The sequence below is a fragment of the Elgaria multicarinata genome, chromosome 10 (genome assembly GCF_023053635.1).
Source record: "Elgaria multicarinata webbii isolate HBS135686 ecotype San Diego chromosome 10, rElgMul1.1.pri, whole genome shotgun sequence".
Classification (NCBI taxonomy): Eukaryota; Metazoa; Chordata; class Lepidosauria; order Squamata; family Anguidae; genus Elgaria; species Elgaria multicarinata.
The window spans coordinates 34,849,596-34,875,672 of NC_086180.1; the positions used below are offsets into that span (position 1 = coordinate 34,849,596).

General features: G+C 42.4%; 1 protein-coding gene across 1 annotated transcript in view; it reads right to left on the reverse strand.

Moving 5' to 3' along the window:
* Positions 1–4,208: 4,208 nt before the first annotated feature.
* Positions 4,209–26,077, reverse strand: part of SEC24D (SEC24 homolog D, COPII coat complex component) — a 68,440-nt gene continuing 46,571 nt past the window's right edge. The window contains exons 14-23 of the mRNA XM_063135377.1: positions 22,535–22,651; positions 21,187–21,357; positions 19,343–19,439; positions 18,349–18,494; positions 15,531–15,669; positions 14,568–14,686; positions 12,415–12,594; positions 10,475–10,666; positions 4,808–4,897; positions 4,209–4,665 (exon numbers count right to left, since the gene is read on the reverse strand). Of these exons, the coding sequence (XP_062991447.1) occupies positions 4,525–4,665; positions 4,808–4,897; positions 10,475–10,666; positions 12,415–12,594; positions 14,568–14,686; positions 15,531–15,669; positions 18,349–18,494; positions 19,343–19,439; positions 21,187–21,357; positions 22,535–22,651 (1,392 nt within the window). The 3' untranslated portion in view covers positions 4,209–4,524. The remainder of the gene's footprint in view (positions 4,666–4,807; positions 4,898–10,474; positions 10,667–12,414; positions 12,595–14,567; positions 14,687–15,530; positions 15,670–18,348; positions 18,495–19,342; positions 19,440–21,186; positions 21,358–22,534; positions 22,652–26,077) is intronic.

Below are 26,077 nucleotides of genomic sequence, written 5' to 3' on the forward strand. Positions count from 1 at the left end.
GCTGGCTTAGCATGTAATCTGAAAGGCAACAAACCATGGTTTAACCACCTTCACTAACCACATGCTGCAAAAGGGTTAGCTGCCCTAACCATAGCTAAGAATGTCGCCTGCACAGCCCTGTTACATACACTAATGTTATACATTATATATAGACCTTAATGTTGCACATCATGAAAGGAGCACTAGTTTAGTGGTAGAGCATGTGTTTTGCATGCAGAAGGTGCCAGGTTCAGTGCCCGGCATCTCGAGGTAGGGCTCGAAAAAACTCCTGCTTGAAACCCTGGAGAGTTGCTGCCTGTCAGTGTTAACAATATTGGACAAGATGGACCAAAGAGAGCTTCCTAGGCTCCTAAGAATAATAGTGTGCAGTGGGTAAATACATCCATTCATTCATCAGGCAAAAGCATTATAAGGGTGGGCAGAAGTTAGACCTGGATCTAATGGGAAATTTTGGGTTGAATTTCTGATTTCTTATGCCCAAATATTTAACCATTCACTTGCTTGGTATAATCAAGAGTGGGGATTTGTGTACATATGAAAGCATGACATATTAGATAGTCCAAAGCAGACATCATTTTGTTATCTCAGACAACTACCTTTCCAGGTAACGGGGATGGTGCAGCACCTGTTATAAATCAAGTGCTTTGGCCAGGATCCAAAGAACTATTAAACAGGTTTATGAACCCAAAGGAGATTTAGATACGTTTTCTCAAAATGGCAGCCCCCTCTCTTCCCTCCTTACCCCCAATGCCACTTCTAAAAGTAAAGGAAATTTCAAAAGTAGTTTTTGATTGGGCATGGGGAACAGCTGTTAGGGGAAACACACATTTCTTTGAACTATTGCATTCCCATTGCTTGGGCTTAAGCAGCTCTCTGGATCACATTGCCACCATTAAAAACAACTTATTTTTAAATAACTTAAGTGCATAGCCTTTAATGCTTTTGAAATAAATCCAATTCAAAGGTTGGGGAGTTTTGTTGTTGAGTTTTCCTTAAAGAGATATAGCAGTTTTAAAAGTTATAGGTACATCTCTCAGATTTCATTTTCATAATCACTTTGCCCTATTTAAGCAGCCCTTGTTTCCTACTGAGCTTTAATGTAGATTTTGCTTGACTACTATGAAGTATTCAGCAAGTTTAGTATAATGTATAGGGTGAGATGAGTAATTTATCGTTGTCTTTATATATTTTTTAATGACTACTAGTCAATATGCTCATCTGATGAACAATAGTGGTATCACCTAGCCAACAGCGTCATCCTCTTGAGTTGAGAATTATAAGGATTAACCGTAGCCTCTATTTGAGTGTCCCTGTTAAGCGCTACAGCCAGCCTATAATGGGAGCCTTGTAGTTCTGTTTGAGGTTGTGGGGAGGAAAATATTTTCTCCTGTTCCCACCTTACCCTGCAGTTCTATATAGTGCTAAATGTCCCAGATTCAGGGGTGGCTGGCAGCCCTGAACATGAGCACTTTAGTGCTACAGACATAGGTGGAAGTGGTTTTTAGAAAGTGGGAAAGGAAAAATAGGTGCTCTCTCCTTCCCCAAAAAACCACAGGGTGGAGGGATTTTTAAAAATCATCATCATCCCTTGGCACTTCTCTCTTCCTTACCCTAACCCCCATTCCAGAATACTATAAGCTGTTACAGACTTCAGGAGTATAGTTCTTCCCCCACGCCACCCTCCCATCACCCTCAATATTTCATAGGTCCTGAAAGCCACTGACTGGCGGTCCTTTGTTGAAATGGTTTTTGTGTTTTCATTTATGAATTTCTTCATTCTTAGAGAGTCCCCCTGAGTATACTGAAACCATGACTTTTATTTGCGGGTGGCCTTATTTTACTTCTTAACTGATAGTTTGGTATTGGAGGGAACAACAATGATCTTTCTCATTTAATGTGAATTCACTCTAAGGTGAAAAATTTACACATTCAACCGAGCACCAGTCTACTTCCATGAATAAGTATAGTTCAAAACTGGCAGTTTCAGGTGCAGAGGAATTGGATGGCACCCTATAATCCAACAAGTGACATAGTTCATTGAAAATTGCTTTCACACTCATTCTTACAAGAATGGACAGTTGACGATCTCCCCCCCCCCCCAAATCTCAAGCTTAATAATTGAATTGTAAAATTTTATGGAAGCTTGTATCTGAAGAGAACTCAGCCATGAAACTGTTTAAGAACTAATGTATGCCTTATGTTAACCTTTTATGTTTGATTACTGGTGCCACCTAGCGGAATACAAATGAAATTCTCCAGTTGTTTTGTTTTGTATGATCCTTGGATTACCAAAGTTTTTCCATGTGTAGATGAGATGAAGGCATTGATTACAACCTGATTAATGGGACACTATATTAAAGGTGACGAACTGAGGAAGTAAAATATGTTTACCTATGGCTCTACAGCAATTAATAGGAAGTCAGCTTTACATTTGTCTTAGCTGCATCAAGAAGCTCATCTCAAAGCTATTGTGGAAATAAAGTCATATTAGTATATTTTTAATGGCAGGATGTTTTCCAGCTTTTGGCCTGTATTATGTTCTTGCTTAGGTGGCTTTTTAAAAGGAGTGATAGGTCCTTTACAGGATAGGTCTATCAATAGCTAAATAGAAACTAAATTAGCAGAAGTAGTATACTTTCAAATACCAGATGCTGGGGATAAACAGCCGGGAAGAGCTGAAGTCTTGATGCCTTAATTGTGTACTTGCTTGAAGCATTTAGCCATTCACTGTTGGAAAGGGAGTGCCAGACTAGATGGACTTTTGGTCTGCTCCTTTCCGGTCCTCTTACGTAATTGCAAGAGCATAAACAGGGTGGGGTGGGTCTTCTTGCGCTAGAGATTTATACTGCATGGAACACTAGAACTTCTGTGAGTGACAGGATGAAGAAGGAAAACATTTCTTGCATCGAACATTTAGGCATAAGAAGGGAATTCTGCAGGAGGATCCAACAGTACGGTGTATAAAAGGGCCCTGCTAGATCAGACTGAAGATCCATCAAGACCAGCAGACATTCATTGGGTGACTGACTTCTAGTGTTACGAGGGAGAAATATCTCTTGCCCACATATCATGTAGATAAGAGGTGTTGAACATCTGGCCCACAAACCAAATCTGGCTTTCCAGAGTTTCCCAGAAGGCCACGTCCCTTTCCCTGACCATGGTTTTCTGCTTTTTTTACCATTCTAAAATGTTGAACTGCCTGTCCTAATGCTTAGTTACTGGCAGTAAGAGATTTAAGCTAAAATGCAGTGCCCCCTTTGACTTACCCGCATTTTGTTATGTTACAACCTGGAATTAAAATACTCAATTGGCATGTTTACCATTTGATTTACGCAACATACTTAGCACTTTAACGGTGCAAAATATTTTTATTGTGCAACAAAAGTTAAGTGAAATCAAACTGGCATTTCTTGGTTTCATAAATATTCACACCGAGTTAATACTTGGTAGAAGCACTTTTGGCAGCAATTACAGCTGGGAGTCTTTTGGGGGTAAGTCTCTACCACTTTGGGGCATCTGGAAACAGCAATATTTAGCTATCTGTCTTGGCAAAATTGCTCAGGCTCTGTCAGGTTGGGTGGGGACTGCTGGTGAACAGCAATTTTCAAGTCCTGTCACAGATTCTCAATTGGACTGAGTTATGGGCTTCGACTGGGCCATCCTAAGACATTGAGGTTCTTGTTTTTAAAATTGTTTACACCTTCAAAGTGTTAAGTATGTTGTGTAAATCAAATAGTAAAGATGCCAATTAACTCCATTTTAATTTGTAACACAATTTGGCCCTTGGGAGTAAAAGCAGAATCTACCCCTGATGTAGATGGTAGAGTCTTATCAGCCGCTCTGTTTTCTACATTTAAAAAGTCCCAAATGCTTTTAGCCTTTACTCATAGGGGACATGCTCCAGCTCGTTGAAACTTCCAGTTACCATAGTGTAATGGTGGAAAACCTGTGGCCTTCTAGATGGTGATGGGCTACAACTCCCATCATCCATGACCACTGGCCATGCTGGCTGGGGTTGATGGAAGTTGAAATCCAAAACCAACTAGAGAGCCATAGGTTCCCTGCCCTGCCATAGTGCATCGTAGCATTCAAAGTAGAATGAAGTGCAAAGAACACATGGCAGTTAATAGATCAAAATATACAGTACCATGAACGAAATGATCTGTGTATATGAGTGATAAAAACTAGCTAACAGAATTTACTAATGCTTTGCAATTTATTAAAGTTTTTGAAATGAAAACCACATGCTTTAAGCTTTGACAGATTCCAGGATTCCAAAGCTTGCCATAAGAAAGTTATTTCTTTGTAAAGAAAGGTAAAGGCTCTCCCACAGGAGTTATACCTGAGCACAAACTTGCTTATTCTACATAACTGTAATTTGGGTACATTATTATGAAAAAGGGCTCTAGTGTATGAAATTAGAAACTGTACAAACAAGTCGCATTAAAAAGCACCTTGTGGTGTTTGGTCACTTAAGAATAGTCCCTCTTGAAAGATGCAAAAGAATTAATATTCAAGCATTCATTAGTTGAGCAGTTGGCAGATCTCTTTATGAACACAACATAAGAAATCCACGTAAGAAGCTCCTCCGTAAACATTCTTGTCTTCAACTAGGAATTGTTTGAAAACCATCTCTGGCTGTTCTCTTTGCTTCACAATCAGGATCTGAAAAGAAAAATGTGGTTCAGGGGTTAAGAGAATTCGGAAATTCTGTGCTGAGCAGCTTTCCCCAACCTAGTGCCCTCCAGATGACTTGGACAACAACTCCCATCATCCCCAGCCAGCATGGCCAAGTTTAATCTTTTACCTTCATGAAATAAGGCGTTTTGCTCTGGAGCTGATCTATCATTGACCTCAGCTTCGTAGAGTAGGGATTCTCCACTTCTGGAAGTTGAGTCTGAATGATGCAAATACATAGGAAATTAGAATATATGAGAAAGCACTTACTCCAAAAGACAGGTGTGGCGTCACCACCTTCTGTGATGCTATCAATAACCTCCCTTATGCTGCCATCACCCTCTTCCTTTTAAAAGAGAACTTTAAATCTTTTTGGGTGAGAAGAATATTAGAACATAAGAAATGCCATGCTGGATCAAACAAAGGGTCCATCTAGTCCAGCATTCTGTTCACACAGTGACCAACCAGCTGTCGGCCACGGACCAACAAAGCAGAACATGGTGCAACACCACCCTCCACCCATGTTCCCCAGCAACTGGTGCATATAGGCTTACTGCCTCGGATACTGGAGGTAGCACATAGCCATCAGGATAGCCTTCTCCAGGAATTTATCCAACCCTCTTAAAGCCCTCCAAATTGGAGGTCATCACTACATTTTGTGGTAGTGAATTCCATATGTGTGTGTATATCACAAACCCTCGGCAACAAGGTCTGTGGAATAGGGTGGGGCTGTACTATGCACTATCTTGTCCTTCTCAGACAGCGAAATGTCCTGCACCGGCTCTATCAGTCCTGTGTTTCTCCCTTCGTGAAGTCATCATGCACAAGATGGGAGATGGTGATGGTTATGTTCATTTTAATACTTTGATCAATCATGGACATATGGGAAGAATGGAGGAGGGGAGTCCTACTCTTGTGTCAAGTAGTGATCTATTTGTGAAACAGGATCACTGAGGGCTATAACACATCAAATTGCTTATTTCAGTTTCCTCTGAATTTAGAGACTTTAATCATGTTTGAAATCCTTCTCTTACTATTCTTTATGAGTCTACTGTGTACATTAATCTTGAACTGCAAGGTTCCATGTGGATGTGATGCTAACACATTTATTAGAGGTGCAGTTATTTGGGTCAGGACTTAAAAATGAAACCATGTATTGACTGTGCAGAAAGATAAGAACAAGGGCAAGATTTACCTGTGCAGAAAGATAAGAACAAGGGCAAGATTTACCTATGTAGTCTACAACAGGCCAAACATTGCCAGAACTTTGGCTTTGGTGTATAAGAGAGCCAATGGCCTGGTTCAGACAACACACTAGACTGTGCTGCTTAACCACAAAATGGTTAAGGGAATGCCTTAACCATTTTGCATTCCCTTAACCATTATGTGGTTAAGCAGCATGGTTTAGTGTGTTGTCTGAACCAGGCCAGTGTGATGTAGTGGCTAAAGTGTTGGACTAGGAGTCGGGAGATCCGGGTTCTAGTCCCCACTTAGCCATCGAAACCCACTGGGTGACTTTGGCCCAGCTGCAGACTCCCAGCCCAGTCTACCTTACAGGGTTGTTGTGAGGATAAAATGGAGAGGAGGATTATGTATGCCACCTTGGCTTCTTTGGGGGAGAGGGGGAAGGGATATAAATGCAATAATAAAAAAATGTAAGCACTTGAATATTCAAGTTGTCTCATTCTAAGGTCATTTTTCATGTGTTCTAAAGGAATGGTGGAGGTTAGATCAGTTTTTGATTTTGATGTTCTGGTGGTGTTTTCTTGATGGTGGGTGTCAGGTCTAACTTTCATGCAAGGCCGGGGAGGCCTTGCAGAGTTGTAAGTAGATTTAATGAGAATTAGTTTGGAATGCCTGTGCAAGCTTGTCTCTTGTCAGTTCTCACGAGAGTGTCTCAGCTTTGAAGCTGCTAGTCTTCTCTGAAGAACTGATAGTGTTTAGAAAAGTGGGGAGTCTTTGTTGAATGAGTCACTCAGATTGCAATGTCATCTTGGTGCGCTGAGCAGTGGTGCTGTGTTCGGACATGGGCACAATTTACGGGCCAGAGCCTCTGTCTGTCAAGTAGTTTTGAACAGGCTTGAAATCTTTTTATAAGTTGGAGCAAAGGCGAAGAGCTTTTTTTAGGATCATTTTTCGATGCAAGGCCTGAAATCTCTCTCTGTTTACATCTATTTCTATTTAAGACATTGAAAGCACTCTGCACATGGACTATCTTCTATTTGGACTTTAGATTTCTAAGGACTGTGCCATGAAAAGTACTGTAAGGCTTTTCATAGACTTGCATTTGCTGTGGATTGGCTGTTTGTAGTCAGCTCAGTGTTTGGCAGGCTAGGTTTGACTCTACACTCTCTCTCTCTGCCAGGACTCAGGTGGCAGGGAGTTGCCAGCGCTAAGCAGAAGCACGAGACTCCTGTGCCTGAGATTTTTACCTACATCGTGATCTTGTTTAAACTTTGGCCATGTTCTCTGAGTATGCAACGTTTAAACTAGCTCTTTTGAGATAGTTTGTTAAGACTTTCAAAAATTCCCATTGTAATTGCCTGAAGCAGGGAGTCTAAAGCGTTCTTTCTGACCATCAATCTGTTTTAGGTGTTTTTAGAAGTGTGGAACCATTAAGCTTTTCACCTTGAGATTTCCCTGAATAAAAGAAGTCTCACTGATTGGGTGTCCTGTGTCAGTTTGCCAGCATTCTGGAAGGACCGTGAAACATGACAGTGGGTTTGATTATTTCTCTAGGTGCTGGGTTTCTATTTTTGCTGTGTGCACTTACGATTTTTTAAAAAGGTATGTGCTATATTTTCTCATACATTATTCCCAAGAAACAAAGCCTAAAACTTTTAAATTTAAAGGTTTTTCCCCCCAGGACTTTTGGGTAGCTTTAAAAGCTCTTCATGGCCACAAAAGTCTTCTAAAGCTTTATTCAGATTCTCTAAAACCGCCCAGAGAGTTTCAGCTATGGGGTGGTGTAATAATAATAATAATAATAATAATAATAATAATAATACCCAAGAGGCTAAGCCAAGGGGAGCCTTTTAAAATGTGAAACTGGCAAGCTTCTTTGCTAGTGTTTGTCATCAAGGGTGAATGTTCTGTCATCTCAGACATCCGTCAGCAATTCATAATGGGCAGACTGGAGTGATAGTGGGGAGATTAGCTGTTTATCTAAGGCAGTCATGGGTGGGGGGAGGAATGTAGGGAGTTCAGCTTTTCATCAAACCAGAAGAGAAGTAATGGGAGCTGGTTGAGAGATTAACATAACCAGGGAAGTCATGTTCAAAGGAGGGATTGATTTTGAGAATGCTGAAGGGCATCTAGTCTCAGCCAAAGTTGTAAGGGGGTATTCGGGGGGGGGATGCCTTCTTTATGGGGTGCAGTTCAGTGGGGATTGGGACAGGCATCTCATTTGCTGAAAGGTAGAAGGCGGCTTTTGGGATGCATATCCGTGCCTGGCCTCTTTGTAAAAGCTGAGGGTTAGAGTTAGGGAGAATCACTTCCCCAGAAACACTTAATATTTGTGCACTTTTTAGCCTTTAAGACACAGCGTAATGCGCACACACACACACACCCCACACCCAAAAATACATGAACAAAACACCTATTTGGGGTAACCACCATAGTAAAATACAACTTGGAAGCTAAGAAATAAGGACTATGCAGCACTACCCCAAACATGCCATCAGCTGATATGAACAATGTACCGTTCTCACGTCATGCCAAACACACTACACAGAAACAATACAAAAAGCAGACATCGCTTTTCAATGCCTTTTTTAAAAAAGGCCACAAACCAAAAACCTACAAGTTAATGCTGAATGAATGAAAAGAAAAGAAAAGTCATACTAAGCAGAGTCAAGCTGCAGTGGATGGTAGCTAAATACATTGCAAGTCATGCTGTATTTCTTTAGTTTTGTTATGTCTTAAACCACTTTTATGCTTGAAGGATCCATTCGTAGAGCAAGGAGCAGGGACTTGCCCCTGCCCAATTTTATGCAGCTGTCCTTACCCTGACCCCCATAATCTAGGAGAACATCCGAAGAGGAAGCCCTGTGCATGAGCAGTTGATGTTGGGGGTGGGGGCAGTGACACAGCCCTGCTCTTCAGGTGTAACCCCTTCACATGTATAGGATGTGAAGGGAACTACAACTGCAATGATAAATGCATTTAATGCCATACATTCTGATTTCATTAAATGACTCTTTTTTTCTTTTTTTAAACTTGCTTTCAGTGCCTTGTGTGTTTCCCTGTGCCCCGCTAACTTATGCTACTGGATCCTGTGTCACAGAAAATATTGGAGTTCTTTTTATAAGATGATTTTAATAAGTCTCTGGGGGAATAGAACATTGAGGGCAGCAGCAGCTAACTGAAGGGGATTGGTGTTTTGCTGTGTGTGTTAACTTTGGGAGTCCTATGAATAATCTGGGGATAAAACAACAAATTAATTAAAAAAACATATGTGCAGAAGCACATCCATTTTCACCACAGTCTGTTAAACTGTAAAGGCACTTGCTTGCTTTCAGTCTGAGAACTCTTGCCTACACACTGCTCTCTGCTGGGAGGGTCCCATGGCAGAAGAAGAATAGCACATCCATGGAACCCATCCGTGCAACATCCGTGCAGCTGGTTTTGGGGAGGAGGAAGGTTGTGGTAGTAAGGGGTGTCCTTTGAGAAATCCAGAATTTGCTCATGTAAGAACGTAAGAGCCATGCTGAATCTGACCAAGGGCCTTGCTAGACTATGCCGGATAAGCTGGCAGGGAGCCTCCTACACGCACGACGCGCAGGGATTCTGGAAGACCTGCAGCATCGGCCATTGTTTTTGTTTTTTGTTAAAGGGGCCACGTGCGCCCCGAAGACTCTGGACAAGGTAAGTGGGTTTTTTTTTAATTAAGCCCCCCACCCGCTCCTGATCCCATCCATGCCCCCTGCCCACTCTTTCCCCGACCTCCCTCCCCGTCCCCGAGATATGTGCCACCCTCCGCCATCCCTCCCCGTCCCCAATGTGTGCCGCCCTCCGCCATCCCTCCCCGTCCCCGAGATGTGTGCCGCCCTCCGCCATCCCCCTCTCCTGCCGGTCCGGCCTTCCCCCCTATCTCCCCCCACCGGGATTCCCCCCCCCCCCCGGCCTGATGGGCACAGCGCTCATATGAACGCTATGCCCAGTCCGTGGCTTTTCCCGGCTACTTGCGAGTAAGCGAGTAGCCGCAAAAAGCCACGGAAGTCGCTAGACGTTCCGCAGCCCCGGCCTCAGGCCAGGGCTGCGGAAAAGCTGCGCCATAAGCGACTTCGCTTATGGCGGTTCAAATGAGGTTTCAGCGCGGCCTGACCCCGGATTCCCCTGTGCGTCATCTGGACGCACAGCAGGGAAACCGGGCCTCACAGCGCGCTAAGACCTCGTCTAGCAAGGCCCCAAGGGTCCATATAGCCCAGGTTTCTGTTCACACAGTGGCCAGAGAATGCGCAAGAAACCCACAAGCAGGACATGAGTACAACAGCAACCCCCTGCCTATGTTCCTCAGCAACTGGTGCATATAGCCATCAGGACAAGTAGCCACTGATAGTGTCCTGGGGACCTACGGAATCTCTCTCACCCGTGTTTTCTCTCCCTTGCCTGTTTTTGAATGCTTGAGTGTTTATACTCTCAACTCCTACTTTACTAATAAGGGGGAACAAAATGATCTTAAGATTGTATTGCTCAAGTCAGGTCACATTTTCATAGTTGTCAACTTGGAGATTAAATTTCAAGGCCAACGCTCAACACCTCTCCCCTAAAGCATCACTCGTCACTCTATACTTACAGCCTCAGTGCTGACATGTGCGACGGAAGGCACATTAAATATCCCCTGGATAAGTTCTGGCGGGGCACTGGCTCCCAGCCACAAGAACATGTGAAGCCCATTGGCCAACAAGAACAACCCTCCTTCAGAAAGACGTTCTTCTGAGCAGCGAACAGCAGAGGGGAATACGTCGCTATTTGCATCCATAGTGTGCTGTAAGGACAAAGATTAGGGTTGTTAAGTCCATTCCCCCTTTGCTTTACAGTTATATCCATTGCAAGCAAATAATGTGAATGAGTATTGTGTAGGGTGACCATATGAAAAGGAGGACAGGGCTCCTGTATCTTTAACAGTTGTATTGAAAAGGAAATTTCAGCAGGTGTCATTTGTATATATGGGGAACCTGGGGAAACTCCTCTTCATCACAACAGTTAAAGGTGCAAGAGCTATACTAGAGTGACCAGATTTAAAAGAGGGCAGGGCACCTGCACCTTTAACTGTTGTGATGAAGAGGAAATGTCATCAGGTTCTCCATATATACAAATGACACCTGCTGAAATGTACTTTTCAGTACAACTGTTAAAGATATAGGAGCCTTGTCCTCCTTTTCATATGGTCACCCTAGTATTGTGGCTAGATGAACAGAATGGCAGGTACAACAAGATTTGGAACAAAAAGTACATGTCTTATTACTTCTGGTCTTCATGTACCTTTCACAATATTCAGCTAACAAGGTCCTTTTCAGTTTGCTTTGCCAACTACAGACTGTTTAATTGAAGCCACCCTCCCCTGCCCCATCAACATTAAATAAATAAAGTATATTCAATCCCTTGTTTATGCAGGTGATCTTATTTTCTGAATCAATGAGCTAATGCACCAGCACATGTAAACTTAGGACAGAGTGCAAAAAAAGTGGCTGATGAACACTGCAACCTCAGAAGTGGGTTCAGGCACCTCTGTGTGGAGGACTGACCCAGGTCATCACACTGCTACAACAGTGGAAGGTGGTATATTACATTGGCAACAGCTGGTATCCCCAGATATGTCATTGTACAAAGTTATTGCACTTTACAGAAATGGGCAGACAAGTGGACATTCAATGTACACAAAAATGTAAAATCATTTTCTCAGGTATGGTAAAGTACAGGTCAGGCCCACCTTCATGGTTTCAGGGCCCTTGGTCAAGCTGGTCTCAATGACCACCAGTACCTGCAAAACCCCTGCCGCTGAATGAAGCCAGCTAGGTCCCCTTCAGTTGCTGAGCTCTAGCTGCCTATTTGCCTGCCTGCAGCTGTGGCTGATGGGTATGGGGAGAGCATGGCCTGGCAGTGGTGCTTTTGAGCCCGCTCACCTGAACTTACCAGTGCCATGATCTTCCTTATACGAGGGGACTGATGGAGTTCAATTGGTGGCACTGGCAAGTCAGTCCAGTTGGACAGGCCCAGTGCTTCACCCAGTGCTATATATGCTATCACTGTGGACAAGTAAGCACCTAACAGAGGGCTAGGCTTCTGTGCTTGGATTGAGCCGCAACTGTACTAGGTTAGGTAAGTAGGATGGTAGTGGCAGTTCAGATGTACATGCTTAGAGCTCTGTTCAGCAGCAAGGTGATGGAGGAAAGAGCTGTGTGTCACACGACTTGTCCTACACCCCATAATCTAGCCTGTTGCCTTGAGGTGCAGCAGAGCATGCTGTACCATATTCTCAGTATTGAAGTAAGATTCAACTGCCAATCCAGATGGCTTTTATATGTGGATTGGGAGGGGGCGCCATCTTGTTCTTTGCCTCAGGCAGCAAAATGTCTTGGGCCACCTCTGCATACCACTGAGCAGGCAGCTGGGAAAACACTGGGCCCTACCAGAGCCCCAGTGGCACTTGGCCAAAGATATTACACGCTGGTGTCAGGCCTGGTGCCTGCTACAAACACCACAGCCCTAATGCCCCACTTTCAGAACACTTACAATTGGCAGTAGCTGTGGGTAGAATAAAAGTTGGGTGCCAGCAACATCCATGGACATGACCAGCTGCCTGTGAAGGGTTCTTTCATCTGTGGGAATTTCTGGCTTGCCCATAAGCACACAGCTCTTCAGAAGACAGTTCATGTAGACGGGGAGCACCTTCATTGCATCAGGAAGGATAAGCTGAAAGAGAAGAATGCATGTAAAACCAGGCCACCCCATCATCCATTTATTCAAAGTTCTCTCAAGCAATGTTTTCACCCTGATCTAATCAGAACATTCATTTCTTCCACCTTATTGGGTTCTGTTTCAGAGGGTTTCTTTCTCTGTCACCTATCACAAATCTACTTGTGCTTAAATCAGTCTATTAACAGTGTATGAATATAGGAAATAAGTAAAGCAAATATAAAACTCTGAATACAAGGTATATTCATTTGTTGTAGTACTACAACAGACTCATGTGCCTTTTAGAATCATGTGAAAAATTGAGAGAGGGAGGCTATGCTGGATTGCAGGACTTACCACTTTGGTGTTACATTATTTTCAGTGGTGGGATCTACCTATTATTGCCCAACACTGTTAAGAAAAAGAAAATTACTCCTTCTGAGCAGTGCCTGGAAACAGAGCAAAAACAGCTCATGTGTAACTGATTTCAGCTTTGGCAACAAATCCTCTACTTCTCAAAAGCAGCAATTTGTTTCTTTGCTAACCAGGAAATTATGTACAATATGCTGGAACAAATTATCACAATAGCAGTTTTCTCTGGAGTTTAACAAGAATGTGGAGTGCAATCCTATGCATGTTTAGATAGGGAAAACAATCTACAATGAATTGTAGGACCCTTTTTCCTTCTGTGCCAAGAAAGGTGTCTGGGGGCGCATTGGTGCCCAGGGGCATCACATTGCCTACCTGTGTGCCAGATCAATCTGAGGCCAGCAGTGGCCATGAAAAAGGTCAGCTAAAGCTGAAGAAGGTTGCGTAAAATAAGAGAATTTATTTTGTCAGCATTCACTTACACTGTATTCCATGCCAAGTTTCTTAGCAGATGGTGTTTACCTCCCATGGTGTTAAGTTAATGATTTAACCAATGGAAAATGTGTGATGTTTCTTCTACTGATTAATTAGGCTTTACTCATGGCAGTATTTTTTTTATTCTTGTTTATGCCATGCTTAGCTTAACATTCCCAAAAGTAATTGAATGAGCAAGGATTTTACCCTTTAGCATTCCGTCTCTAAGTTTTCAGTTTATTTCCTTGTGAGATCAGTCAGAATACAAATAAGTTAATATCTGGTGGAGCATAGTGGGAGTCCTTAAAAGACTATGGCAAGACCTAGTTAAGACCCAAGGCTATTATTTTAGAATAAAGTATTTGGTGTAATAAGAGACAGGGCCAGCCCAAGCTATTTTGCTGACTGAGGTGAAAAACAAGATGGCGCCCCCTCCCATTCCATGTATGAACGCCAACTAGACTAGCAGACAAATCTTATTTCAAAACTGGGGATGAGGCAGCTTCCTCCACTACATCTAAGACAGCCGGCTAGCTTAGCAAGGCAGGCCATGTAGCCCACAGCTCCCTCCTCTGATACTTTCCAGCCACTTCCCAGCATCTGCTGCCTGAAGCAACTGCCTCACTCTGCCTAATGATAAGGCAAGCCCTGCAAAGAGATGCCATGAGCCACTTTTCTAATATACATCTTCTTTGGCTACCCCAGAGAAACTGTTGTAGTAATTATCTTTGGTGAAATCTCATAACGTCCCCAGCTCTGTGCTTACTTCAAACACAGTATCTAGGTGCTTCTAGATGAGGCTTTCATTGTGCCATCACCCTGCCTCATTCATGGAATTTATGAGGGCGTCCAGATGACCAATGGTTAGAAATACTGGGAGTTATAGTCCAAAATATCCAGAGTTCACCAGGTTGGGAAAGCCTGCATTAAGCAGCAGAGGTGCGCAGAGATTAAAAAAAAAGTTCTTCTGAAAAATGGTGGAGGAAGCAATGCTAGGGAATACCATTTGCTCTCTATTTGCATGCTCAAAACTAGGGGTGTGGAAACCTTGGTTTTGGATTAGGAGGCTGAGGATTGCAGAGCCTTACTCAAAATCAGGATTCCGGAGCTACAAACTCAAGTCACTTGGAACTGAAAATATAACATACCTGGCTCACTGCAGATGGGCTGGCACAGTTCTTTCTGTAACATGCCAACATGCGAGCTGTCTGATTCACCAGGATCTCACGGACAGTCTTCAAAGGTTGGCTTAGAATGGCTTTGTATGCTGTAATAATATGAGTGAGAGATTAAACTTAAGATATTGTGCTCTCTTCCTCTTATGCTGCCTTTTCACACAAGGCTGATTTAAACTAGGAGGGCTCACACATCACAATAAGCCAAAGTTCCAGGGGTTATTTCTCTGGCTTGTCTGGGGAGAGACAAGATAGAGATAGTAGTTCACACATCAAGCTTGCAGAGGGAATGATCAGGCAGTGTTTACAAGCACATAGCTCATTAATGACACTGTGACAGGCAAACCCTCTCAGTTATCATGAAGTGTGAACCAGGTCACTAAGGGCACAGTCCTATGCATGCTTAGATGGCTACCTGGGGAATGCTGAGAGTTGTAGGATTTTTTTCTGCATAGGGCTGCATCCTAGATCAAAATGAGTTTCATTTGATAAACTCCTAAGTACATTTTGAAACTTTCTGAAAGCAGATTCAAATTCAATAGTTTGCACCTGCTTAGACAGAAAAGAAACTTGGTGTAAAAATATGAGTCACATAAAAAGTGAATTTGTGCTCAGAATGTGTATCTATTATGCATCCAAGACACAAAATGGCTTACAATCCTACTCTCAACATTGTCACAATGACCCCATGATATAAAATTGTCAATATTCATGTTAATTGAAAACTGTGCACTGAAACCCAGATTGTGATTTACCCAAGAACTTAGCAGATACACTTATTAGATGTAGAGAAAAAATGTGCTGAAAATTTCTTAGGCGTCTCTTGCAAGAACTTCTTTTAAGCCTCTGTCAAGTCATTCCTGATTTATAATGCCTCGCATTACAGGAGAAGTTAGACTCCGCAATCATTCACAAAAGTAATAATCATAAGCTTACCCGATTTAGCAAAGAAATTCATTAGCGCATCAGTCTCGCAGCTCTTGTAGACATCAGCTAACTGGGAGCTACAGTTAAGCCCCACGTTATGTATGCGGAGTCGTCTTTGACCACCCATGGATGTGTAAAGCACTGCACACTGCAATGACAAAGCAAAAGTGAATTTGGGCAGAAAATGAGTTTATTTTATGTTTAATTGTTCACCTGCTCTCAAATTGGCTTTTTTAACAAATAATTTGGGACTATGGGCAGGATCCACTGGTGCCCTTGTGCGGGTGGCCAGGTCTGCCAGCCCCAGCGTACGCATGGCCCCTACTGCTGGAAGCCATGATGTAGTACCTCTGGGGTCAAGCCCTGAAACTAGCAGAAATGCTCATTTCTGGAAGGGACAGGCCACACCCCTTCCAGAAACTAGCATTTCCACTCATTTCGGGGTGTGTTATGTAAGTGTTACATCATGGCTGCCAGCAGCAAAGGGCCGTGTGTATTACGGGGGCTGGCTGTGCGCACACTGGGGCTGGCAGACCTGACTGCCTGCACAAGAGGACCACTGGATCCTGCCCTAGGACTTAAAATTTGTAATGTGGCAAGAGGCCATAAATTACAGTTAGGGAAGTTCAGATGGATTTTTCCACCCTTTCACATGGGGAAGCTCACTGGAATAAAGTTGAAGAACAGTTGCTCTAATACATAAGAACGCATTATAGTGAGTTATACTAATCATCCATTTAAACCCCGGACTGCCTCTTCTGACTGCCAGTAATCTCCCAAGGTCTTAGGCAAAGGTCTTTCCTAGCCGTGCCACTAGACATGGCAAGAACGCAACCTACAATTTTATACATGCATAGCATGTGCTCTAGGTCTAAGTTAAGTGACTAGGAATGTCATGTTGCAATACATTTGTTTTCTTCTCCAAACAGCAGGGTTTCTCAAACATAGGAAATTATCTCATCCTTTAAAAGAGAAAAAAAGCTTACTAGATCTTCCATACCCCACATCAACCTAGAAATCTCACTTAGCATACCTGTCCACCTCTTATGCTCCTATGCTGTGCTTTTCAAAACTGCCTAGCTGCTACACCTCTGTGCAACCTGCTGTTGAGCTTCTACAGCCCTCACCCCTGCCATGTGACTGCTTTGCTTCTATATCCTGCTTTCTTTTTATGTTAGTTCTATTAAGCAGAGGCTGAATGGCTACCTCTCAGATTACTGGAGTAGGAGTAGCAGATTTCCTGCATCAGCAGAAAGTTAGACTAAATGACCTTTGAGGTCCCTTCCACCTTCATGCTTCTATCTCCAGCTTGAAGTAAGTGAGCTCTCAAAAGGCAAGAACTTGCAACTGTTGAGCCTTGACAGATTGTTGAGCTTTTACTAATAAGAGGAACCTCAGGTTGAGCCTTCTGGTTCTGATCCACTCTTCTTAGAGTCCCACGAAAGGCTTCATCCACTTCCCTATGGGCTTTGGTATATCAGAACTTGGGGTAAGAGGTGTATTTTCCCAAGGAATGACTTCATCTTTGCCAAGGCTAATTATGTTTTATTGTACTGCATTTACACAAAGATTTGTGGCTGACTCATGGACTGTATTTCAGGATGAATGACTTTCTGTACTAAAAGTTAAAGTTTTAGGTCATTTTGGAGCTGGATTTACAACCGCCAACCAAAAAAGGAAGTGGTCATGATAGAACAGAAAGCCTTCACCGCATGTGAAACTTTATGGGATTTCTCTGTTGTAAAGAATAGATGTGTTCAATGCTTTTAAGGTGGGAATGCCAGCAAAATAGCCTGCTTTTTAATTCTCTCCTACAGGAAATTCTGAAGTAAAAGCACTAAAGTTGTAATGCTGTATATTTCTTCTCTAGCAAGTTCCTCTGCAATGTTGCCTTCCCCTCTTGCTATGAGGATGTACTGAAGTGCACGGTATACTAGCACATCTCTCTCACCAAAATGTTCAGTAAGGCAAGGTTCTCTTTTCCTCCCCCCAGCAGCTGAAGTAGCAACAAGCATGGGGGTACTAAATAAAAGGGAAACAGTTTGCCTGACTGAGGCAGGAGCTATAAGAAAAACCTTTCTCTTCAGTAATTCCTCCCACAAGAAGTAGTAGGTAGGCTCATCTCCAAGGCAGCGAGAGGAGCAATCTACCCCACTATGCTTTTTGCCACTGAAGAAAAATAGTACTGGGATGAGGAAAGCAAGAAGTTAGGTCACTCATCATTAGTAACGTTGGAGATATTATCCAGCAGGTCAGACCTGCCTAACCTCTTTCAGCCAGAGGGCCAAATTCCATTTCTGAGAAGTTCACAGGGACTTCCAGTGGTGGGTGAGGGCAAGGAAGGGAGTAAGGGCAAAAGGGGCGGAGTTAAAATACCAAAGATATCAGCAAACTTTATCTTAAAGCTGTCACTGCCAGGAACTAGGCCTTACTTAGGAGAGGCATTTCCACCTTTTAGAATGGGGAAAATTTGCACAAAACCAAGAAACCATCGCAGATTTGTGCTTGGGGGAAAGAGGGTAGAGTCAGGAGAAGGAGATGTGGTTCTAAGGAACTTCGGAGGGCCACGCCAGCTCCAGACCTAGGGTTCTGCACCCCTGCAATAGACGGCCACGGCACTCACACAGTCACTCATGTAGCCACATTCTGCATGGCATTTGCAATAATCATGGCAAATTTTCCCTCTGGCAAAAATATTGCTAAGTACTTGGAAAGTTCTACAACACAAGAGGGAAGATATCCGGAGGCAGCAGAACAAAGAACTGCACATTTACTGATCATCTGGAGAGACCCTAAAGAGGCAGCATGTGGATCTGTAGCTTGTTACCTGGATTAGAGCCCCACTGTCTTCATTCAACTTGTCGTCATGCTTGAATTCCACCGTCACTGCTTTGTCGCAATCTACTCCCGCCATTTCAACATCAGTGGTGTTGTTCATGTAAATGGCTCCCAAGAAGTCTGTTGGCCTGAAACCTATAACAGATTGCAAGCTAATCTGGTGTCTGGTGTCTGTCGGTGAACAACCAGCAGCACACTCCCTGACAGTGGGCTAACTGGCCAAGGGTATTCCTCTCCTCTTCTGTTCTTAGAACTGATTCATTAGGGAACCTCTTCGTTTGGGGGCCTTTGCCTTAATTCAGTAAAATGCCACCTGGCACCATGTGGCAACACATTCATAAGATTAACATGAAGTTGACAAAGAGTAAAATCATCATGTGATGGTATTTCTAACTCAAGGTGTAATTTATGAATTGGAAAAACTCTTGTCTGAGATGCCCAAAAGTGAATGTCGACCATCATAACATCTTTCCAAATGATCCACTATTATTATATTTGGAAAGCTGCCAATAGTTATGAATTTATTCTGGACTATGGGATTTAATGATGCTTCCAGAAAAGGCTTTCATTGAGCAGTCACCCTGCCTCGTTCACAGAACTTTATCGGCAGTCGAGACAAAGCCCCATAATCCTCCAGTGTTTGCCCACCACCTCTTCAATCTTTTTTGTTCCCACAAAATGATCCACTAAGGACAAAGAGATAGAGTAACTCCACAATGTCTTTTGATTGGTAGTATGAGTAGCTGACCACCTGAAGACTTAATAAAAAACTGGGGACATTGGTAGTTTCCCAGGGTTTTTTAAAAAAATGCATTTGGAAATGGCTTGTTGATGACATATTTTTACATAAAACCTAATCATGTTTCTTTGGGTTTGGTCGATTCCCAAAGCTTCCCAGAGTATTACACTGAGCCTGGAGTATTGCGATTAAGATCTATACAGTAGACTAACATGCTATAAAATAATCTTAACAATATTTTTACCTGTGCTGGTACGAACCCTCATGATAGCATCAAATCCCATCCTTTTTTCTATATTCTTCCTGAGGTCATTCAGAAATTGGTGATTGTCAGAATGTACCTAAAAGGAAACACAGGGAAAGAGAGATAACTTAACAAAGGGTCTGCCACTGGATGGCAGCAATGCAACAAAAATGGTCCCAGAACTTGAGCAGGATGCAGGCTTATAAGAAATCAATGGCATCGAACATCTCTTTTAATAAAGGCCACAGATAACAACCACTTGCAGCACTCTCAAACTCACAAGTGTTCAGGTAGAGAATAGTAAAACAAAAATAAATCAACACATTTGTAAAATACAGTATTAGTAACTCAAACCCACCCTTTTCAAATGGATTAAACCAGTGGTCTTCAACTGGTGGGTCATGACCCAAAAGTAGGTCACGAGATCAGTCCAGATGGGTAGTGGCAAAGTCACCAAAGAAGCAAGAATAACTGTACAAATGAAAGAATGCCAAACACCAGTTGTTCCTGTGGCCCCTGGCACTGACAAGTAGGGAAGGACATAGCCCATATAAAAGGAGGGGCAATTTGTGACCCACCAGATCTTTTGGCCTAGGCAGCATAGCCGACAGAGAAGGATGGTGGGAGTTGTAGGGCCAAAATATCGTGGTGGGAGTTGTAGGACTAAACGACAAATTGTCCACCCTTGCCATATAGGTTCCTATGCTGTTACAAATGGGGAAGACATTAAGACTAGTATCTTTAGATCCAAAGAATAGATACACAGCTGTTAGGAAGAGTTCAGGCCTCCCTTGGGATCTATATGGAAAGCTGGTTTGTACTTTGGAAGGTCTTGCCATAAAAAGCTTCCAGAGGGCCAAAGCACAGCTTGTTGTAAACAGAGTGCTTAGGAACTGTCATGTTGTTTCCTTCCCAAAACCTACCTGTGGGAGCCCCCAATCCAGATCAGTTCTATGGCATGTGGGGAGAAGCTGGTTTCCCTCTGAAAATCGCACTCCAAAATAGTGGCATATAGTGGCAGTGAACCTGATCCAGGTTTCAGACAGAACTAGTCAGAACTCTAAAGAAGCTACAGATACTTCCTTTATAGTTCTGACTGAAGCCTAGTGCAGATTCATCGCCCCATTGACATCAGAAGCACTAGCTTCCACTGCTCCAAAGGAGGCAAGTAGCTTTGGAGGCAATTGTCAAAGGGGAAAAGGGGATGGACAAAGGATTAACTGCTGCTGTATGCAGTCTAGATCTAGATCAGGGTGCGCTATGGCTGGCTTTTAGTTAATAAATAAGCATGTCATGCCTTAAGCATGCTATTTAAGAAATGTAATTAACAAAACATGTAGTTTGGCTCTTATTAGAATTGTAACTAACATTTTACCTATAGTGCTCGAAATGTAAACAAACCAAGAAAATTCCAAATAACTCTCTTGCAAGCACTATTGATGATTCTATTCCAAGTGTTACTATTTATTTTTAAATTGATGTGAAGAGGGTTCCCTGGAGGGATTCTGGAGTTTGACAAACTCACTTCAGTGGAAAGATGGTCATTTTACAGGATTAGTTTGGATTTGCACTCTTCCCCCACCAGCTCTTCCCTTTTCAGATTAGAATTCTGATGTCAAACCTGCTCAGGTTCATATTGCGTAAATAAGGATTGCTCTTCAGGAAATCCAGATGCAGCAACAAGTCTTTCATCTAAACATGTTGTGACTTATCTTCAAATCTACATTCTGCCCATTACAGGGCCTAATTAGGTCCTCCCCACCAGTTTAATTTCTATGCTGCATGTTTTGTGTGTCAAATTCCATGCATCCAACAGGACAGAAAGAGAAACTTCTGGCAGTTACCTGAAAATTGTTGTATTTGTACAGAGTTCCTCCAGTGTGCATAGTAACAAGGCCCATGGAGGCTACATCAACATACTGGTTTGGGAAAAGGAACAGATCCACACAGCAGCCATTAGCAACGCAGTCTCTGGCCAGGGTCTCATAAATATTTGTCTGGGGCTGAAACAGCGTCTGGAGAGTTTTAAAGCAAGAGTAATACACAAACAAAAGCCAGTTCATGAGAATAACTTGGCACAATCAAGTCAAATTAGCAGGATGATGATGATGACGATGATTAAAAAAAGTAAATGCAATTAAAACATAATTTTAAGAGGTAACCCATGCCCATGTAAACATTCACTAGCATCAACAGCAGAGGCAAAATTAGGTACTCAGCAAAACACAGATTTCTCAAATCCATCTCCATTTTCTTAATCGGGTTTAAGCTGTCCTGAAAAATCACATGAACCAACAAGACCAATTCAAGAGCATGGGGATGATGAATTGTGTTCATGCATCCCCCACCTACAATAATTAGGGAGAAAACATACAGCAGTGAAAAGGAACCAACTAGTGCTGGTTTGTTCCACTACAATACTATTTTGGATTGTGTAGTTGTACATAGAGTGACGTTTGGATGAACAGCAATCAATAGGAGCAGTGGCTCAGTTCTCAAGTAGTTTATGGCTATCAGGCTCATTGAATCAGGATGCCCAACACTCAAAGTATCTTCTGACTGGAAGAACTTCTGCTCTACTGAGGGCTTCTTTAGATTAAAGGGAAATTGCAAAATTGCTTACCAGTGCTTTTGCTTCCTGCTTCTCTTCCATAATTGTAATGAGTTCAATTACATGGGAGGAAAGGGGCAACTACTGTATGTTCTCTGTAACTGAAAACTTTAGAGCTCATAGTGTTGAATGGGACAGTGCCCTCTTGTGTGTGTTTTGTAGCACCCTCTACTGGGTGTTTTAGGCTGCACGTGATAGGAAATCTCAAGATATTTCGGCAGAATCGGGATATCCAAGATTTCTTTTTTAAAATGGAATAACTGGGGGAAGTTGCTGGGGATGTGCAGAAGGTTTATGATGTTGTTAAAATGACCCACAAACATCTGTGAGTTGCCAATCACAAGCATCTTATAAATCGCTCATTCAGAGAAGCCCTGAGAGTCTGACTAAATTAAGCTGGATCCAGCAAGAAGAACCAAAAGAAGAATATTATAAATTCTTGGCAGAAAATAATAATTGACAGTTGGTTTGAGCTTGACTTGGTATAAATTTGGCACAGAAAAAATATTAATAACCATTTTCTTTTCTTTTCTTTTCCAGCAAGTTGTATCTTTAAAAAAAGAGTTTTTTTAATGGAATACCTTCTCCTTTTCTGTATTGACCAGTTTTCTATCATCTCTGCTCTTCAGCTTCCCTGGTGCTTCTGCAGTTGGCAATGAAGCATGGAAGATAAACAACTTTCCAGCACATTCTGCTGCCTGTTAGAAAGACACAAGCAAAAATGACCTTTATTCTGCTGGCGGTTATAAACAATTGAACCAAATCTTCGTACATTTTTAGCTGAGTCTCAAATGTCAGTGTAAACTATCTCTGAACTTCATAAACTAAATAGTCCATTTGTTTCAGTCTTGAACTTTTTGTAGCACCCAAATTCCCAAAAGAAAATAATGGGGAAGTTGAAAACTGAATACCCCTACACATAATTTAATCTAATATAGAGATGACTGGGATCATAAGTGTAGCTACGAACTATATGCCAATGTTTAAAAAGCATTGGAGAAAATGTCTGCTGTGAACTATTAACGCTAACAGTATTGTAGCAATTATTAATTGGCATGAAGGAATTTTTTTTTAAAAAAACTACTAACACCAGAAAAGCAATTAATTGTGCACTTGCAATATGTAATCAATTTTATTTCAGCTTGGCCCTACTCTAGAATACGTTGTTACTGGACTGCCCCTTTGAGAGAAAACTTTCAGCCCAATACAGCTAAATCATGAGTAGGAGGGAAGAACAATAATATGCCAGATTCTAAGAACATGCATCTGCCAGAGCTAGCCTGGTGTTCATGAAACTCACACATGTTCTGCAATTATATAAACAAGTGAAAGGTGCCGATATCATTCTTGCATATATGAAGACTACAAACAGCACGTTGGCAATGTGAAAGAGAACTTGGGTTCGGTACAAACACAGTATAGACTGCTGTTGTCATGGGTGCATCTATCTGTGGATGTCTACCAAGATGAAATGTGTTACTATAGAACCAAGCCCATTTTATTGCTCTTTAGGCCAACTGAAGTGCAATTCTGCCATGCCTGGTGTTGCCTGGGCATGAGGAGGCTTTTGTGGATGGGGGAGACAACGAGACATGTCTGCCTGCCATTGGCTAGGCACAACAGGGTGTCACCAGGCTGGGAGGGGGCTATGAGTCTATAAATCAAGACTCACCCCTCCCAGCCTCCTCTTTGCTGCACGGCTCCCTCCCTCCCTCCCTGTAGGCAGTGTGGGTTTGCTGGTTGCCATTCGGAGCGGAGTAGGAATTTTTTACTCATGTACTGAATTGTTCATGAGTTTTTTGCCTACTCCACACTGCAATTGGGAGTACTACATAGGTTAATTTGTTAATTCAATTTGGTCACATTTGATTTTGGCACTAGGTACGGGCATCCAGAGTGGGATTGGAAATTGGTGAGCATTCATAGGCACTGTTCAAGGTGACTGCTAAGATCTGAGGCTCTTAGCTTTGAGCCCCGCGGCCTTGCTAGGGAGATAAGGCTCACCTTTGGGGCCAACCCTACTCCCCCACTCTGAGCCATGTGGCCTGAGTCGGGATGACAAAGGAAGGTCTCCCTACCCCACAAGGGGGCAGGCGCATGGGAAGGCGAATGGTGCAGCGCCTGCCCACAGGCCATGAATGGCTCGCCCAACTAGAGGGGCCTGTAAACAGGCCATACTGGATGCCCATTAGGATTCCTACCCCTTTGCAGATCATTAATAAATGTGGCCCTGTTTAAACCCAGCTATTCTTGTCTCATCTTGTTATTTATTGACCTACGCACCGCAAATAGCCTTACGAAAAGATCTATAATCTCTCATTCTTTTATCCACCCTCTAAAAGGTTACTACACTACAGTTCATGGCTCCCTTGGCACAGCATATTTAATCAATCATACTTAAAATAGACACATTGAGATCAATGGGACTTCAGTTAGTCAAGATGAACTAAAGCTCTATTGATTTCAGTGGATCTACTCCAAGTATCACTAAATATGGATCCATTCTTCTATGTTCGAGTCTCTGTAGATGGGTTTTTTTTAATATACAATTCCTGCAAAAGTGACAGGGCTAGGCCAGTGCAGGTGGACATAAGTTTATGCTAAGCTGTAATATTGCCTGTTTGCTGGCCTAGTCAAAAACCAGCTTCAAATGGACACAGATGGTGGCAACAGTTAATAATTCCCAACAGTTAATAATTCAGGGATCTGCAGATAACTCAGGGATGAAACAAATGCCAAAAAGTTTGCATCCTGCATCAATCAGATTGATGTAGTACCACATAGTTACAACATGGCAAATGTTGGCTCCTACTGGTTGCAGGTCTAACAATACCCATGTTTCAAAGGTACCTTTTTTTCTGGAAAAATCAGGAGCATCACAGACTATCAAATTTTACTTTGTTCTCTAGTTTTACTCACAACACACAACAACTCTGGGAAGAATCCCTTGCACTGAGACACTCTGAAGCTTAATTTACAATATAGGAAAATGCCCACTGTATATTCTTCTTGTCAGAGATTGATATACTGAAGTCTTTACTGATAAAAAAAATACATAGGTCTTTTAATCAAACCGGGGACACGGACACAGACACACACACACACACACATTTGATGAGAAATCAGCAAAGTTTAGTTGGAGATCTATCTTTCAGGAAGGGGCTGTTAACATTTTACAAGCATATTTTCTCTCTAGCACATTAATACTGGAATTACTATCAATTTATGTCACAATAAATTGTTAGTCTTTGAGCTGCCACAAGCCATGTGTGTGTGTGATAACAGATGAAAACAGCTTCCCTGTCAAGCATGACTACAAGCTTTCAATTGCAGTACTCAAACTTCCAAAGTCACATCCAACCTGGAGTATTTTAAAAATGAACATTTCTATAGCACTTTTTAAATGGACTGTATATTACTCGCCCCTGTGAGGTAGATTAATCCTGAGGTACAATATATATATATATATATATATATATATATATAGAGAGAGAGAGAGAGAGAGAGAGAGAGAGAGAGAGAGAGAGAGAGGTGGGTGGGCAAGAATTACAACCCAGCAGAAGCCCACATTCTTGCTACTGCGTTGAGCAACTTAGCAATAGATATGAGCATCTCAGAAGACATGCATTAAAAAGATAGTCCGGGTAAATTCCATAAAATGTAATTGTCTCTAAACTATCTAAAATGAAGGTGGTGCTCAGATCATTCTTCCCAAAACAATTATCCATGTGTATTTCCAGCATAGAGCATGGAAGGGGAAAATGCGGGGAAATGGGATGGTTGCATGTCAGAAAACCAGAAGGAATGTAGCCACCACATAAACAGATGCAATTACTGGGATGGGGTGGGCAGGAGGTATGCACACAGGTGTTGTGTTTCTCAGAAAACTCCTGCAATTGACAATGCTTGTTAAGTAATCCACAAAGCTTTTATTAAGCAACAAACATCTCTTCTACCTGAAGAGAGTCTAATCTCTTGGAAACTTTCCCTTAGGCAAAACTATGCAAACTAAGCAAGACAATTGTCTGCTCAAGAAGAATAGGAAGGCTTTCCCCAAATGCCAGTAACTTCAGAGAGCCTGATGTGGAGGCAGGTTCTGGCGCAATCCTAGTTGGACCGACTTC